At 40.9% G+C, this 17,032-nt stretch overlaps 1 protein-coding gene across 1 annotated transcript in view; it reads right to left on the bottom strand.

The window, feature by feature from the left end:
* DIPK1A (divergent protein kinase domain 1A) overlaps window positions 1–17,032 on the bottom strand; it is a 124,075-nt gene that overhangs the window by 6,319 nt on the left and 100,724 nt on the right. The window contains exon 3 of the mRNA XM_031004022.3: window positions 2,243–2,350. Coding sequence (XP_030859882.3) covers window positions 2,243–2,350 — 108 coding nt within the window. The remainder of the gene's footprint in view (window positions 1–2,242; window positions 2,351–17,032) is intronic.

The following is a 17,032-nucleotide window of genomic DNA, read 5'->3' as shown; positions in this document are numbered from 1 at the left end:
TCTAACCCTGTTTCATTATCCTCATAGCCTTTTGCACTGTCTAAAATTATCATATTTATTTATTTATCAGCTCATTACTATCTGTCTCATCTCACATTAGAACACGAGGCCAGAGGCTTTATCTGTCTCCCTCAGTGCCTCAAACAGTGCCTGGCATGCAGGAGACACTCAAACGTTGGACTTTGTTTTAGAAATTGTCTTTAACATGATTAATACTGTCAACTGAAAAATTAGTTTAAATTTCTATAAGAATAATGCATATTTATATAGGAAAATTTAGGAACCATAAGATGAACATTAAAATGCAATTTTCCACTGCTCCAGATGTTTCGTTGTATTTTCTTCTACCCCAATTAGATATTCTACTGTTTTATTCTTATTTCTCTGATGAAAAGTAAGGTAGAACTTTTTTTCATTATGTTCATCAGCTGTTTGCAGTTCTTTTGTGATTTAGTTCATCCTGTCCTTTTCCCATGCCTATGGATTTTTTATTAAGGTATAAGTTCAAATATTATTTCAGAAAGGTCTTCTCTGATCACATCCTCTAAAGCACTTCTCACCATCCCTTACACTGCATTCTCTATCAATTTGCCCTCTGTGTCTCCTACAGAACACACCATATTCTACAATTATTTTGTTTGTTTATTTATTTATTTATTTATTTATTTATCAACTGTTTGTACCTCCTGTCCCTCTGGGATCATGTAAGGTCTGTAAGGGAAGCAATCTTGTCTGTGTTTTTTTTTTTTTTTTTTTTTTGAGACAGGGTGTCACTCTGTCACCCAGGCTAGAGTGCAGTGACATGAACATGGCTCACTGCAGCCCTGACCTCCTGGGCTCAAGTGATCGTCCCACCTCAGCCTCCCGAGTAGCTGGGACCATAGGTGTGTGCCACCACACCCAGCTAATACATATATATTTTTTGAGACAGTCTCGCTCTATTGTCCAGGCTGGAGTGCAGTGATGTGAGATCTTGGCTCACTGGAACCTCCGCCTCCCAGGTTCAAGCGATTCTTGTGCCTCAGCCTCTGGAGTTGCTGGGATTACAGGCATGCGCCACCACACCCGGCTAATTTTTTGTGTTTTTAGTAGAGATGGGGTATCGCAATGTTGCTCAGGTTGGTCTTGAATGCCTGGCCTCAAGTGACCTACCGCCTCAGCCTCCCAAAGTGCTGGGATTACAGGTGTATGCCACCGTGCCTGGCCACCCAGCTAATTTTTGTATTTTTTGTAGAGACAGGGTTTTGCTATGTTGCTCAGGTAGGCCTCAAACTCCTGGACTAAAGCAATCCACCCACCTTGGCCTCCTGAAGTGCTGGGATTACAGGCCCGTGCCACGGGCCCGGCTGTTTGTATTTTTTTATTTTTATTTTTTATTTTTTGAGACACTCACTCACTCTGTCACCCAGGCTGGAGTGCAGTGGTGGGACCATAGCTCACTGCAGACTCAACCTCCTGGGCTCAAGCAATCTTCCCACTTCAGCCTCCTGAGTAGCTAGAACCACAGGTGTGTGCCACCACACCTGGCATTTTTTTTTAATTTTGGAGAGACAGGGTCTCACTACATTGCCCAGGCTGGTCTGAAACTCCTGGGCACAAGTGGTCCTCCCATCTCAGCCTCCCAAAGTGTTGGGATTACATGCGTGAGCCACCGCACCAGGTTGCCTTAATCACCATTGTATTCCTGGTAACTGAAACAGCATCTAACATCAAAGTGCTGACAGAAAAACAAAAACAAAACAAAACAGTGTCTGGAATATACTGGGGATAGATTAATAAATATCTTTTGACTGGCCAGGTGCGGTGGCTGACATCTATAATCCCAGCACTTTGGAAGGCCAAGGCGGGTGGATTGCTTGAGCTCAGGAGTTCGAGACCAGCCTGGGCAACATGGCGGGACTCTGTTTCTACAAAAATACAAAAAATTAGCCAAGTGTGGTTGTGTGAGCCTGTAGTCCCAGCTACATGGGAGGCTGAGGTGGGAGGCTCACTTGAGCCTGGGAAGTGGAGGTTGCAGTGAGAAGAGATCTCACCACTGTACTCCAGCCTGGACAACAGATCCTGTCTCAAAAAATTAAAATAAAATAAATGTCTGTTTAATGAATGATGTCAAAGCATACAAAATTGAAATACATATAATGTCTCAAAGCTTTGGTTCAAGAATTCTTTTAGTAATGCCTTTAATTTCTGGTCAAATTAGAGTACACTATAATTCTGGAATGTTTATTCATAATGTCCATACCTGATTGTTGGGCTTGGTGGATAAACATTTTCCAAAGTAAAGAGTTTCTGTAACACAAAGGCTGTTACATGCAGGCCCATCAATAACTCCAGTCTTGTACTTGTCACACTAAAAACCAGGAAATAAAAAAGTAGTTAATAGAAAAATATTCACAAGAAGCATAAAGAGATATCTATATCCTTTATGAGTAAGTTCTATGACAAAAAGAACTGAGGCTTTGGACTTAGACAGACCTGGATTTGATCTAAGCTCTGTTACTTATACCTATATGATTATGAGAAAGCTTGTTGCTGTTGGGGTGTGCGTAGGATTTTGAAACTATTTTTCCCACATGACATGGTCTAAGGTGGTATGTTACCTACTCCTTCCAAGAATAGAGGCACTCTATCTTTAAAAATGGTTCCGGTTTTAGGCCAGGCACAGTGGCTCACGCTTGTAATCCCAGCACTTTGGGAGGCCGAGGCTGGTGGATCATTTGAGGTCAGGAGTTCGAGACCAGCCTGGCTAACATGGTGAAACCCCATCTCTACTAAAATAAAAAAATGAGCCAGGCGTGGTGGCGGGCGCCTGTAATGCCAGCTACTCGGGAGGCTGAGGCAGAAGAATCACTTGAGCCTGGGAGGCAGAGGTTGTGGTGAGCCGAGATCATGCCACTGCACTCCAGCCTGGGTGAGAGAGTGAGACCCTATCTCAAAAAAAAAAAAAAAAACTTCTGGTTTTAAAATAAATAAAGTTTAGAATAACAAAATAAAGTTACCTCTGTCACGTTGTCATCCTTGAGATCACCCAAAAACAAGAAAGGGAAAAAAACCCATCCACTCTCTGAAAAAATATGGTACCAATGAAACCCTAGGCACAATAAATGAGGATGACCTGCCAAATTCAGTGAAGATTACACCAGAGCCTACAAGTATGCTGAGATTAAACACCTGCTGTGGTCCCCACTCTCAGACAAAGTTGGCAGAGCACCAAGTAGGTGGTATATCTGCAGAGCACAACCATTATCCTGGTTGCAACAAAGGTTTCAGGGGCACAAGCTGTGGGAACTTCCCAGAACTCTATTTGGCACCATGAAATAGTAAGATAAGACAGGCCTGAATGATAAAATCCTCAGAAATGTTCTCTTTGCTGGAGGCAGTCTGTTGATGAACTACGGTTGGGAGAGAGGGCCACAAGCAGCTTCACTACCAGCTCAGTTCACTGCCCAGTTGCTTCCCGCACATGGCTGGCTGAAGGAGACCTCATTTCACTCAGTAATGAGTAATAATCAAAACCAAACAAGCAAAAGATCTATACAGCAAATCTACAAGAATTAGGAAGAATGGAATAGGAAAAGCAAATGTCAGATAAAAAAAATTTTCTAGGCAGGGTGCAGTGGCTCACGCCTATAATCCCAGCACTTTGGGGGGCCGAGGCAGGTGGATCACCTGAGGTCAGGAGTTCGAGACGAGCCTAACAAACATGGAGAAACCCCGCCTCTACTGAAAATACAAAATTAGCTGGGCGTGGTGGCGCATGCCTGTAATCTCAAGTATTCAGGAGGCTGTGGTGGAAGAGTCGCTTGAACCCTGTGGGGGCGGAGGTTGCAGTGAGCCGAGATCACACCATTGCACTCCAGCCTGGGCAAGAAGAGCGAATCTCCGTCTCAAAAAAAAAGAAAAAAATTTCTAGAAGAATGTTGCTATGAAACAGACCAAACATATTGTTATGAATTTAAAGGACTTACTGAACCAGTTTAAAATAACACTTCAAAGCAGAAGAAATGATGAGGCAATAGAAGGAAGTTTAAAATAAGCTAACAGAACTCAGACAGGAAGGAAAATAAAACATCTAGAAATAAAAGCCACATTATAAATGAGGGGAAAGACAGACAGGGATAAAACACAGTAAGATTTAGGAGGACTAGGCCAGGCGTGGTAGCTCATCCCTGTAATAACAGCACTTTGGGAGGCTGGGCAGGAAGATCGCTTGAGCTCAGGAGTTCAAGAGCAGCCTGGGCAATACAGCAAGACCCCATCTCTACAAATAATACAAAAGAATTAGCTGGGTGTGGGGGCACATATATGTAGTACTAGCTACTTGGGAGGCTGAGGTAGGAGGATCGCTTGAGCCTGGGAGGCAGAGGTTGCAGTGAGCCAAGATCACACGACTGTACTCCAGCCTGGGTGACAGAGTGAGACCCTGTCTTAAACAAACAAAAACAATAACAACAACAACAAAAAACTTTGGAGGACAAGGTTGAGAAATGCAAGCAAAATGAAATGGAAATTTAAAAATAAATAAAATGAATTTAAGATAAATGTATAGATATAAAAGACAAAGTATATCCACCATGTCCATATGAAGGAGAATGGGAACTGAAGGAGAATGGGAACAAGTGGAAAAGAAAAAATATTCAAAGTAGAATTCAAGGGAAACTTCACATAAATTAAAACACTTTAATCTATAGATTGAAAGGACATACAATGAATGTCCCAAGAAAAACTGACAAGAATGACCCCTGTGACATATCCCACTGAGGTTCACTGGACTTCAAAAATAAGTTATCCTTTGAGCATCCAGGCAAAAAGATCAAGGCACCTTTAAGGGGAAACCAATCAGATTGGCGCCAGATTTCTCCATAGCCACATTCAATAGTAGACAACAGTGGTGCAATGCCAGCAGAGGCTTTGGGGAAGGAAGTGAGACTCGCCTGTGTCCTAATAGTCTCATCTGTGAAGGGGATGTTAATAGGTCTTAATTTACAGCATCATTATGAGGATTAAATAGTGTAAGTATAGACCATCTGTGACTTTAAAAAGTGCTCAGTCATAGCTATTATTATTTTACATAGCTGAACTTTCTTTCAGTAGGCACCAAATGTTTTTGAACACATAAGGTTCAGAAAATATAATTTCCATGAGCATCTCTTGAAGAAATGATTAGAGAAGGAATTTCAGCCAACAAAGAGATGAATGGAGAAATGGAACATGAAAGCCAGTTGAAATGGACTGGAATAAAAACAGCTCAGGTAACTGAATTAATAAAAACTGATTTTTTGTTTGTTTGTTTTTTTGAGACAGAGTCTCACTCTGATGCCCAGACTGGAGTGCAATGGCACAATCATGGCTCACCACAGCCTCGACCTCCCAGGCTCAAGTGATCCTCTTGCCTCAGTCTCCCGAGTAGCTGGGACTACAAGAATGTGCCACTATGCCTGGTTAATTTTTTAATTTTTTGTAGAGATGGGGTTTCACTTTGTTGCCCAGGCTGGTTTCAAATTCCTGGGCTCATGTAAGCTTCCCACCTCAGCCTCCCAAACTGCTAGATCTACAGGCATGAGCCACTGTGCCTGCCAATAAAAACTGTTAATATAATACCTGATAGTAGGTGCTTCTTATGTGTCAGGCATTGTTCCTAGCACTATACATTTATTACCATTACAACAACCCTGGGAGGTGGAACCTAATATCCATTAAAAGACAAGAAAACAGAAACAGAAATATCTGTTATGTAATTTGTTCACAACTACAAAATAATAAAGCCAGGATTCTAACCCAGTCAGTTTGGCTCCAGAGCCCACTCTCTTAATGACTATTGTATATTGCTCAGAATGGCACAGGCTCCTCAGGCCTGCCTCCTGTACCCTCCTACCAATACTCCTTACAGTTTGCTTTGAGGATATGGGCAGTCCTGATAGAGATCAAGAGCCTTGCCCATGTGCAGAGTTAAGTGTCAACACCAAGGCGCTGTTGCCCTTCAGCTAGTAGTAGTGGAGAAGTTCCTGGACAAGCCCTTGGCTATGACCTGGTTTCTCTTTCAGATCTGTCTGTAGCTAAGAATATTAAGTTTCATCTTCAGGAGAGGAGCAAAGCAATCTAGTTCTTAAACTCAAGTTTGGGAGGCCACTTGGGAGAGGCCCAATGCCTTTCTTCCATCTGGTCAACCTCTGGGGATATTTTAGAAAATGCAGAACCATCTGTTAGGCATATCTGCTTGGTAGCAGATGGCCAGCAATTTCATTGGCATGTTTCTTCCTTGATGCAAAGGTGATGGGAAGTCTGAGGCCTCATTAGGAGGAGCTTGAGTGAAAGCTCCTGTAGGTATGGTTTAGGGTTTCCAAGGAAGTTATATCATATAGACCACATTCTCTGACCACAAATAAATAAAAAATAAGTGGAAGAAAAAAAGTCAAGTTGAAGTCCCATAGCTCAAACATGGCCCATTGCAAAAGAAAAGAGAAAAAAAAATGACCAAAAAACTGTACAATTTTTTTAAAAAGTAAAAAGTAAAACAAAAAAACAAACATATGTTTGGAAACTAAAAAGCACATTCCTAAATAATTTGTGGGTTAAAGTAGAAATTACCATGGAAATGCAGAAATATTTAGAAGTGAACAACAATACAAGTGTATATATCAAAACTTGTGGGAGGCAGCCAAAGCAGTTCTTACAGTGAAAATTATAGCAATTTCCAAATTTAAACGCAATGACGAAAAAACCAAGATACTGAATATAAATAATCGCTCAACTAAAGAGACTTAAAAAAACCAACCAACCAACCAACCAAACAAACAAACAAAACCCAACAGACCGGCTCAGTGGCTCACAACTGTAATCCCAGCACTTTGGGAGATCAGGGCAGGAGGACTGCTTGAGGCCAGAAGTTTAAGACCAGCCTAGGCAACATAGTGAGACCTCATATCTAAAAAAATTTTTTTTTAAAAAATTAGCCAGGCATGGTGGTGTGTGCCTGTAGTCCCAGCTACTCAGGAGGGTGAGGAAGGAGGATCCCTTGAACCCATGAGGTTGAGGCTGCCATGATCACGCCACTGTACTCCAGCCTGGGCAACAAAGTGAGACTCTGTCTCTAAGAAAAAAAAAAGAAAACCCAACAATAATGAAAATAAACTCTCAAAAGAAGTAGGAGAAAAGAAATAAATGAAGAAATAAATGGAAAAAAAAATCAGGCCAGGTGTGGTGGCTCACGTCGATAATCCCCAGCACTTTAGGAGGCTGAGGAGGGTGAATCACTTGAGTCCAGGAGTTCCAGACCAGACTGGGCAACATGGCAAAACTTTGTATCTACAAAAAATACAAAAATTAGCCAGGTGTGGATGCACACCTGTGTCCTAGCTACTCGGGAGGCTGAGGTGGGAGGATGGCTTGAGCCCTGGAGGTCAAGGCTGCAGTGAAATGTGATTGTGCCACTGCACTCCAGCCTGAGTGACAGAGTGAGACCCTGTCTCAAAATAAATAAATAAATAAAAATAAAAAGGTAGCTCTTTGAAAACTTTACCAAAAAAGATACACCTTTAGCAAGACTGATTATGAGAAAAAGAGGAGAAATAAACATTATTAGGAAAGAAAAGAGTAGTGGTGGCAAAAAAATAGAAACAATTTATGGTAATACATTTGAAATAAACAATTTTTCTAGAAAAATATACATAATAGAAAGTCATACAGGAACAAACAAAAAAGCTAAATTAGATTAATACATATAAAAAATTGAATCAATAACCAAAAATGTTTCCTTCCAAAGAAAGCAGGCCAATAACTCTATAAAAGATTAGTTTATTTATTATTGTTTATTATTATTATTATTTTTTGAGACGGAGTTTCCTCTTGTTGCCCAGGCTGGAGTGCAATGGCACGATCTCGGCTCACTGCAACCTCCGCCTCCTGGGATCAAGCGGTTCTCCTGCCTCGGCCTCCCAAGTAGCTGGGATTACAGGTGTCCACCACCAAGCCCAGGTAATTTTGTATTTTTAGTAGAGATGGGGTTTCTCCATGTTGGTCAGGCTGGGCTTGAACTTTTGACCTCAGGTGATCCACCCGCCTTGGCCTCCCAAAGTGCTGGGATTACAGGCGTGAACCACTGCGCCAGGTCTTGAGAGATTAGTTTTAAGGAAGGAAAAAAAGAAAAGGAAAAGAAGAGAAAAGACAAGATAAGATGTGATGCAGGCCAGGGTACAGTCTTGGAAGGACTGCAGCATGCCATCTAGGTGCAGTACTGGGAGATTTGCCATCCAGATGCAGTTTGTGAGAGTGGCAAATGGGTAAGAACGTTAATGCCCCTCAACAGGAGAATGGTTGAATAAAGTGGTATATTCATAGTACGAAATACTATGCAATCATTAAAATGAAATAAATAGGCCCAGACATATCAACATAATGTGAAATAGAAACAATTTCAGAATGACATGAGCAGTTTAGTACCATTTATTAAGGTTTAGATATATGCAAACATAAACATAGTATTTATGTACCCCTGCCACATGCAGTGAAAGTAGAAAAACATCATGGCAAAAACTCATACCAAATTCAAGATGGTGGTTCCTCTAAAGAGGGAGGAAGGAGAATATCAGGCAGGATAAGAGAGCTTCAACTATACCTGTAATGTTTTACTTCTTTTTAAAAATGAAGCAAATATGGCAAAAGGTTAAGATTTGTTAAGAAGGTGGTAGCTACACAGCGTTTGTCATATTGTTTTTTTTTTTTTTTCTGAGATAGAGTTTTGCTTTTGTCACCCAGGTTGGAGTGCAGTGGCGTGGTCTTGGCTTACTGCAAACTCCACCTTCCCCAGTTCAAGTGATTCTCCTGCCTCAGTCTCCCAAATAGCTAGGATCATAGGAACCTGCCATCACGCCCAGCTAATTTTTGTATTTTTAGTAGAGATGGGGTTTCACCATGTTAGCTAGGCTGGTCTGGAACTCCTGACCTCAGGCGATCTGCCTGCCTTGGCCTCCCAAAGTGCTGGGATTACAGAAGTGAGCCACCGTGCCCGGCTGTCATATTGTTTTTTATATGCCAATACTGTTCTATGAGATTTGCATGTATATATCTTAAATTCTCAAAATCTCCCTATGGAATAGGTATTACCATTATCTCCATTTTATTGATAAAGAAACTGAGGCAAGAGAGGTTAAGAAGAGGGTAAGAAATTTACAGAGAGCAGGTTAATGGCAGAGTTGGAACCTGAGCCCAGATAGTCTGCCTCCAGAGCCTGTTCTTTTAACCACTAAAGTAACAGAACCAGGATTATTTATGTTGGAGAGGAGCATGCAGAGCAGGTTTAGCACCGACTGTGTCAGATACCCCTCCCGAGTGCACCCACTAAAGGTGTCTCTGGTCATTCCCTCCATACAAGCAACTCACAACAGGGCTAGGACTTTCATCCTTATTTCCTGAGGACTTTGTACAATGCCTGACGCATAATCAAATACAGATAAAAAAGCACTTGCCAAATGGATGAATGAAGTGTATGCTGGATTTTTATCCGGAAGTAGGGCACTCTGTCATGAACAATTCATGGGATCGGACTTAAAGAGTGATATCCTTCCACTGTCCTGATCTTGGGCTCCTGAATCTTAAGAAACACTTCATCTTAACTCTGTTCAATGTCAGGATTTAAACATGACTCTTTCCACAACCATCTTTCAATAATCATCTTGGGAGTTTATATTTCTTTCCTGACACTATTTTCTTCCTCCCTTCTTTCTGTATATTCTGAAATCTAACATTATTTGTGTCCAAGTTATCTTCCCTTGTGGAAAGCTGGATGATTTGAAGGCAGATACTTGGTTACATTCATCTTCAAACCTCTCCTCCTCTCTAGCACACAGCACAGTTTGGTATTTAAGTGTTCCGTAAATGTTTATTAAATAACCAACATAAATAGTGGCTTTGGCTTTAAAATCTCATTGAGGATTAAAGTGCACACTTTTCTATAATATTTAATACTTTTTTTTTAAAAGCACAAACCAGGTAGCTCATTAGTAAACTTATTGGGAAGCAGTAAAGACTAGTCTGGCATTCAGCTACAAGACAAATTCTAGTTCTAAGAAAAAATCTCAAGCCAACCCTTCATCAAAGAGGTAGTTACAATGAGCAGGCTCTTCCACTTGTGGCTTACATCAAAAACCAAAAGCAAATTTCCCACATGCTTATATAGAAAGGATGGTTGGCCACGTACTGTTTTGTTTTGTTTTCTTGTTTTTCAGGCACAGCCACAGACACAAACTGTAATTACTGTCAGTAAAACGATATTCTAAATAAAAAGACACAGAAATTATAGAGAATGTTTCACTTTACCATAGGATGATCAGCGAAAACATCAAAGGTTTTTCCTGTCCTAAGATTGATTGTTCTTTACTCCGGTGATTCTCCTAAATGCCTCTCTTGCCTGCACATACCTCATCAAACCAGGAGATGGCACTCTTTAGTCTTATTTGACGAAACTCACCCGAGTTGAATGAATAATTTCATGAACTATGGAAACTGTACCACAAGGGGGCAATAACAATGAACAGATGTATACTACTAGGTTTTAAGTAATTTTCTAAGATTTGTGTTCTAAAAATGTATTTCAGACAAACTCATCAATTTTTCCTAAGGAAAAAAATAGCTGAGTTGGGTTCTTAACAATGCCTGAAAATCTTCCACGTCTCTCGTCAACACCCTCTCCCGTTCCCCCTATCAACGATACTAAATCTTCACCATTTTCTAGACTTGCACTTCATGTTCGCGTTCTCATCCTCTCTCTCAGCCATTAAAAGTGCTCAAATCTCTCTCCCCCCTGCCCGCAACACACATCCTCTCCACTCTTTCCTTCCTTCGGTTATAATAGAGTCTGCAATTTATTTTAAAATTCCTCAGCACACACAGTTTAATATATGTGTGTTAAGTTATAGTCCAGATGTCTCTCATATCCAAATCAGGAATGCACAGGTGCTTGGCTAGAGCTGTAATCAGGAAGCCAATGCTCCAGGCAGCTACTCTAAGCGCTTCTATATTCCTTATCTCCTTACTTTGATCAAGATTGGTCAATTTCTGAGACTTGTTAATTAGGAAATCTGGCTTTTATTGGTGAAATTTGTCATTTTCTCTTGAGACAGGGTCTCACTCTGTCGCCCAGGCTGGAAGTGCAGTGGCATGATCACAGCTCACTGCAGCCTTGACCTCCTGGGCTCAAGCAATCCTCCCACCTCAGCTTCCTAAGTAGCTAGGATTATAGGTGCATGACACCACCCTGGCTAATTTTTTATTTTTAGTAGAGATGGTGTGTCAATTTGTTGCCAAGGCTGGTCTCAAGCTACTGGCCTCAGGCAATCTGCCTGCCTTGGTCTCCCAAAGTGCTGAGATTACAGGCATAAGCCACTGCACCCGGCCTGTGGTTTGTTAAATAGCATGATAAATGGATCGATAAATATTACAAATGAATGATAACTGGTAAAATTAAAGGTATCTAAGATATGTGTTGTGGATTGGCTGAAATATGAGATATTCCATACCTTTTAATGAAGAGGTTTTAAGAACTAGTTGAGGCTATAATCTTTACCTTTAGGGAGGTACCTAGAGCTAACAGTTTTACAGTTAGAGGTTCTCAAATTTAGAGAGCTTCAGATTGCACAGAGGGCTGATGAAAACACAGTTTGCTGGACCTGTCTCAGAGTTTCTGGACTCAGTAGGTCTTGGATTAGGCTGAAAATATGCATTAATTTTAAGTGCCCACGCTGGCCTAAGAGACCACCTACTGAGAATTATTGGTTCAGAATTTCTAGTGGCCTGATGCTAATTATAAGGAAACACAAGCCTGCCTTTGAAGTATCATTGCTTTTGTCTTGACTAAATCTTTCATGCAAGTTGATAGAGCACTTAAAAAGGCAGACTTGGGGGCCAGACACAATGGCTCACACCTATAATCCCAGCACTTTGAGAGGCCAAGGCAGGTGGATAACCTGAGGTCAGGAGTTCGAGACCAGCCTGGCCAACTTGGTGAAACCCAATTTCTACTAAAAATACAAAAAAAAAACAAAAAATAGCCAGGTGTGGTGGTGTGCACCTTAGTCCCAGCTACTGGGGTGGCTGAGACAGGAGAATTGCTTGAACCCAGGAGGAGGAGGTTGTAGTGGGCCGAGATTGTACCACTGCACTCCAGCGTGGGCGACAGAGCAAGACTGCATCTCAAAAAAAAAGAAAAAAAAAAGGCAGGGTTAGAACTTTAATAAGTTTACAGGCAGATTATATGAAATGTTTCATGATTGCTTGAAAATAAATTTATTTATTGCAAATAAAATGTTTTATGACTGAATAAATGTCTACATGTCTAGCAGAAATTGCTTTCATTACAACCTAGTAATAAGGTTGCATGGGGTACTTAATCCTCACTTACATCAAACATCGGTGGATTCTGTTCCTTCTCTCCCTCCTTCCCAATCTCTATGTCTTTTATTTTTTTTCTTGACTTATTACAGTGACTAGAATATTCAGTAATATGTGGAATAGAAATGACAATGTATATCCTTGCTTTGATCCTAATATCAGTGATTATATATTCAGACTTTCACCATTACATATGATGTTGGCTGTGGGTTTTTCATAAATGTCTTTTATCAGGTTAAGAAAGTTCCCTCCTATTCTTAGTTTGCTAAGAATTGATTGAATTTTGTCAAATGCATCTATTTTGATAATCATATATTAATAGTTTTTCTATTCTCTCTCTTTTTTTTTTTTTTTTTTTGATACAGGGTCTCACTCTGTCACCCAGGCTGGAGTGCAATGGTGTGATCTCGGCTCACTGCAACCTCTGCCTCCTGGGTTCCGGCAATTCTTGTGCCTCAGCCTCCCGGGTAGCTGGGATTGCAGGCAAGAACAACCAGGCATGGCTAAATTTTGTATTTCTAGTAGAGACGGGTTTTTGTCATGTTGCCCAGGCTGGTCTCTAACTCTTGGCCTCAAGTGATCCACCCACCTTGGCCTCCCAATGTGCTGGGATTACAGGCGTGAGCTGCTGCGCTCAGCCAATACTCATAACAGTTTTAACAATGATCTCTGACTTGCAAATTTTAGTCCTTATATTATTTAACCTCCTTCAGCATTTGTCCTGGTTGACCACACTGTTTTAAAACTCTTTCCTATGGCTTCTCTCTTCATATTTTCCTCCTCCTTCTCTAGCAACTCTTTTTAATCTTTTTTGAGACAGGGTCTCACTCTGCCGCCCAGTCTGGAGTGCGGTGGCGTTATCATGCCTCACTGTAGCCTCGACCTCCCTGGGCTCAGGTGATCCTCCCACCTCGGCCTCCCAAGTAGCTGGGACTATAGGCACGCACTACCACACCCGGCTAAGTTTTGTATTTTTTGTAGAGACAAGGTTTCACCATATTGCTCAAGCTGATCTTGCACTCTTGAGCTCAAGCGAACCACCTGTCTGGCAACTCTTTGTGAGTGTTCTTTATGGAATTCTCTTCCTTTCTCACCATCTTAAGTATTAGTGTTTTCCAGGGTTTTGTTCCATTTTCCTTGTGTTCTCTGTATACCATCATCAGTGACATTCCCACAGCTCTGAGGAATCCTGGCTCTATCCCAGCCTAGGCCTTTTTCGTGAATTAAATATCCAAGTGCTACCTGAACATCTCTTGTCTCGATTTGGATAACCTAAAAGCAATTCACACTCAATCTATCAAAGACTGAACCCATCACACCCTTACCTCCTCTGTCCCAAGGTTGTCCTCCTTCATGGCCTGCCTCAGTGGAAGGTGCCATCAACCACCTAGGCACTGAGGGAGGAAGCAGTGAGTTGTCCTAAATTTCTTGTTCTTCCCCATTTCCCCAAACTCAACTGGTCACCAATTGCTGGCAATCAAATTATTTCCTTCATATCCTTTGAGGCTGTTTCATTCCTTCCATTCCCACTGTCAATGCCATAGTTTAAACCTCGTCGCTTTGTGCCTGGATTATTACAACTGCCATAAAACAGATCCCCCTGCTTGGCTGTCTCCTATCTAATCCACCCTCTCCACTACAAGTAGCAAAATTTTTCTAAAACATAAATTGGATCAGTCACTTCCCTGCTTAAAAACTTCTACTGACTCTCTACTGCTCTGAAGGCAAAAGGCGAACTCCTTACCATGAGATACAAGGTCTGTTATGAGTTTGACCCTGCTTCCTTCACCTCTGCAAACTGCCGTTCATCTTCTCTGCTCTAGCTATGCTATGCCTGGAATGTAGCATTATTTCTCATGTTTGTAGCTTTGCACATGCCTCCTTCTGTCTGCAATGCTCATTCATCAAAATTCAGCTCAGATGTAACCTTTTCCAGAAAGCCTTCTGGGACCTTCTTCATTAGGGTTGCCGAGCAAAATACTGCTTAGGATATACTTATGCTGAAAAATTATTGTTGTTTATTGGCAATATTTGGGATATACTTATACTCAAGGTAGTCCTAGTTTATTTTAAATTCAAATGTAACTGAGCATCCTTATTTTTATTTGCTACATCTAGCAACCCCAATCCCAGTCTCACTTATGTGCTCCTCCTTTTTATTTTTCCATATCCCCTACGAGTCTGTAAGCATCTTCAGGGCAGGGATACCTCTCATCTCTGTATCCCCAGGCTCAAGCACAGTGCAGTAAGCAGACAACAAATATTTAACTGAAATAAAATGTTTTATTGCTGGCTTGTCTTTTCTAAGTTGGCTTTAACTCTTAGTCTCTTTCTTGCTTCACAGGAATGAGCTAATCCTAACAGTGATACTGCCTGTCCCAGGATTACAAGAAATATCACAAAATATAAGAGAGTGTAGCATAAGACATGAAGGCCACCAGAAGTGCTACTGTGATTTAAGATTGGCCGGGCAGTGGTGGTTCATGCCTACAATCCCAGCACTTTGGGAGGCTGAGGCAGGGGAAATCAATTGAAGCTAAGAGTTCAAGACTAGGCTGGGCAACATGGAAAGAACCCTGTCTGTAACAAAAAAAAAAAAAAAAAAAAACCCACAAAAATTAAAATAAAATAGAGATTTCCTTAGAATAGGGTTTATGTGTGTTAAGATTTCAAATAAATCTGTTTAATAGATTTTTTATAAGTTCATAAAGATTTAAGTTGGTATAAAAGGAAAAGGGCTATACTTTTCTTAAAAGGAAAAAAGCTTGTACTTTAAAACAGTGTGTTCTGGCCAGGTGCAGTGGCTCACACCTATAATCTCAGCACTTTGGGAGGCCGAGGAGAGGATCACTTGAGGTTGGTCAGGAGTTCAAGATCAGCCTAGTCAACATGGTGAAACCCCGTCTCTACTAAAAATACAAAAAAATTAGCTGGGCGTGGTGGTCCATGCCTGTAATCCCAGCTACTCAGGAGGCTGAGGCAGGAGAATCTTTGAACCCAGGAGGTGAAGATTGCAGTGAGCTGAGACGCTCCACTGCACTCCAGCATGGGTGACACAGCGAGACTCCATCTCAAAAAACCCAAAAAACAAAAACAAAAAAACAACAACAAAACCCAGTATGTTCCAAGTAGGACTGGTTCAGTATATTTAAAAAACACAGGATAATGGCAGAAAAGAAACTTTTCAAGTTAAATAATAATTGATCCTAAGCAAAGGCAAAGCTAAATGAAATACAGTTAGCTATATATCACTATCTAATTGAAAACATGGTTCCAAATATCTTAAATTTAGTATATCTTATGTTAGTTGCTTTAAGCAATAAACCATTACCCAACAAATCAAATTTCATAAGAGACTGTAATAACATTTAGAGGCCCTTTTATTTTGTAATACTTCCATTTAAAGGATGTGCTCATATAATGGCCACAAAGGTTTGCTAGAGTAATGTAGTGAGTAATTCCTCATTATTACCCAGGTAGAAACTTAGAACTTGCTTGCATAGAGGAATATGTCAGAAGAGATCAATATTAAACAATATGGTCCTGAGAAATGTATAGAAGGGAAATATTCTTCTCTGCTTCTTTTTTTCCCTTTATGAAAGAACCCAACAAACAAAATATGCTATGTCAAGAGAATCTCACCTACAAATCTTACTTACAAAGTCAAACTGTAAAATTTCTTTATGGGTAGACACCAAATAGGATTTGCTGAAATAATGAATAAATTAGTGATTTCTATAATCAGAGAAAATGTAAAAAAAAAATGATGTAACAAGGCCGGGCACAGTGGCACACACCTATAATCCTAGCACTCTGGAAGGCCAAGGTGGGCAGATTACCTGAGATCAGGGGCTTGAGACCAGCCTGGCCAACATGGCAAAATCCTGTCTCTACTAAAAATACAAAAAAATTAGCTGGGCATACTGGTGTGTGTCTGTACTCAGCTACTCAGGAGGCTGAGGCAAGAGAATTGCTTGAACCCAGCAGGCAGAGGTTGCAATGAGCTGAGATTGCACCACTGCACTCCAGCCTGGGCTACAGAGTGAGACTCCGTCTCAAAAAAAAAAAAAAAAAAAAAGATATAACATACTATATAGCCAAGAACATTGACTCACACCTGTAATCCCAGCTACTCAGGATACCTAGGTGGGAGGATCGCTTAAGGGCAGGAGTTGGAGATCAGCCTGGGCAACACAGTGATAACCCATCTCTAATAAAAATTTTAAAAATGAGCTGGGCATGGTAGCTCATGCCTGTAGTCTCAGCTACTTGGGAGGCTGAGGTGGGAGGATCCCTGGAGCCCAGGAATTCAAGGCTGCAGTGAGCTATGATCCTGCCACTACACTCCAGCCTGGGTGGCAGAGAGGGATCATGTCTCCAAACAAAACAAAAAAAGCAACCCCTCCTCCACCATATTATATAATTAGCTTGATGGAAAAAGAAAAAAGCACAACTGAAAAAAAAAATGGATTTTTCCAAGCACATCTAATTAGGGTTAGTTGTTGCTCTCATTTTTAGACAGTTCTCATTGCCTACAACTTTCATAAGTTAACATTGGCTTTTCTGGGTGTACCATTCCCACTCCATTTCCCTTCTTGGAGTTTTAAAAGCCTATTATCCATCTCACTAGAGTCAAGCCCTAAATAAT

Source organism: Gorilla gorilla, chromosome 1 (assembly GCF_029281585.2).
Source record: "Gorilla gorilla gorilla isolate KB3781 chromosome 1, NHGRI_mGorGor1-v2.1_pri, whole genome shotgun sequence".
NCBI classification, from domain to species: Eukaryota; Metazoa; Chordata; class Mammalia; order Primates; family Hominidae; genus Gorilla; species Gorilla gorilla.
The sequence above is the reverse complement of the archived record's forward strand: the minus strand, read 5'-3'. Positions and strand labels throughout refer to the sequence as shown.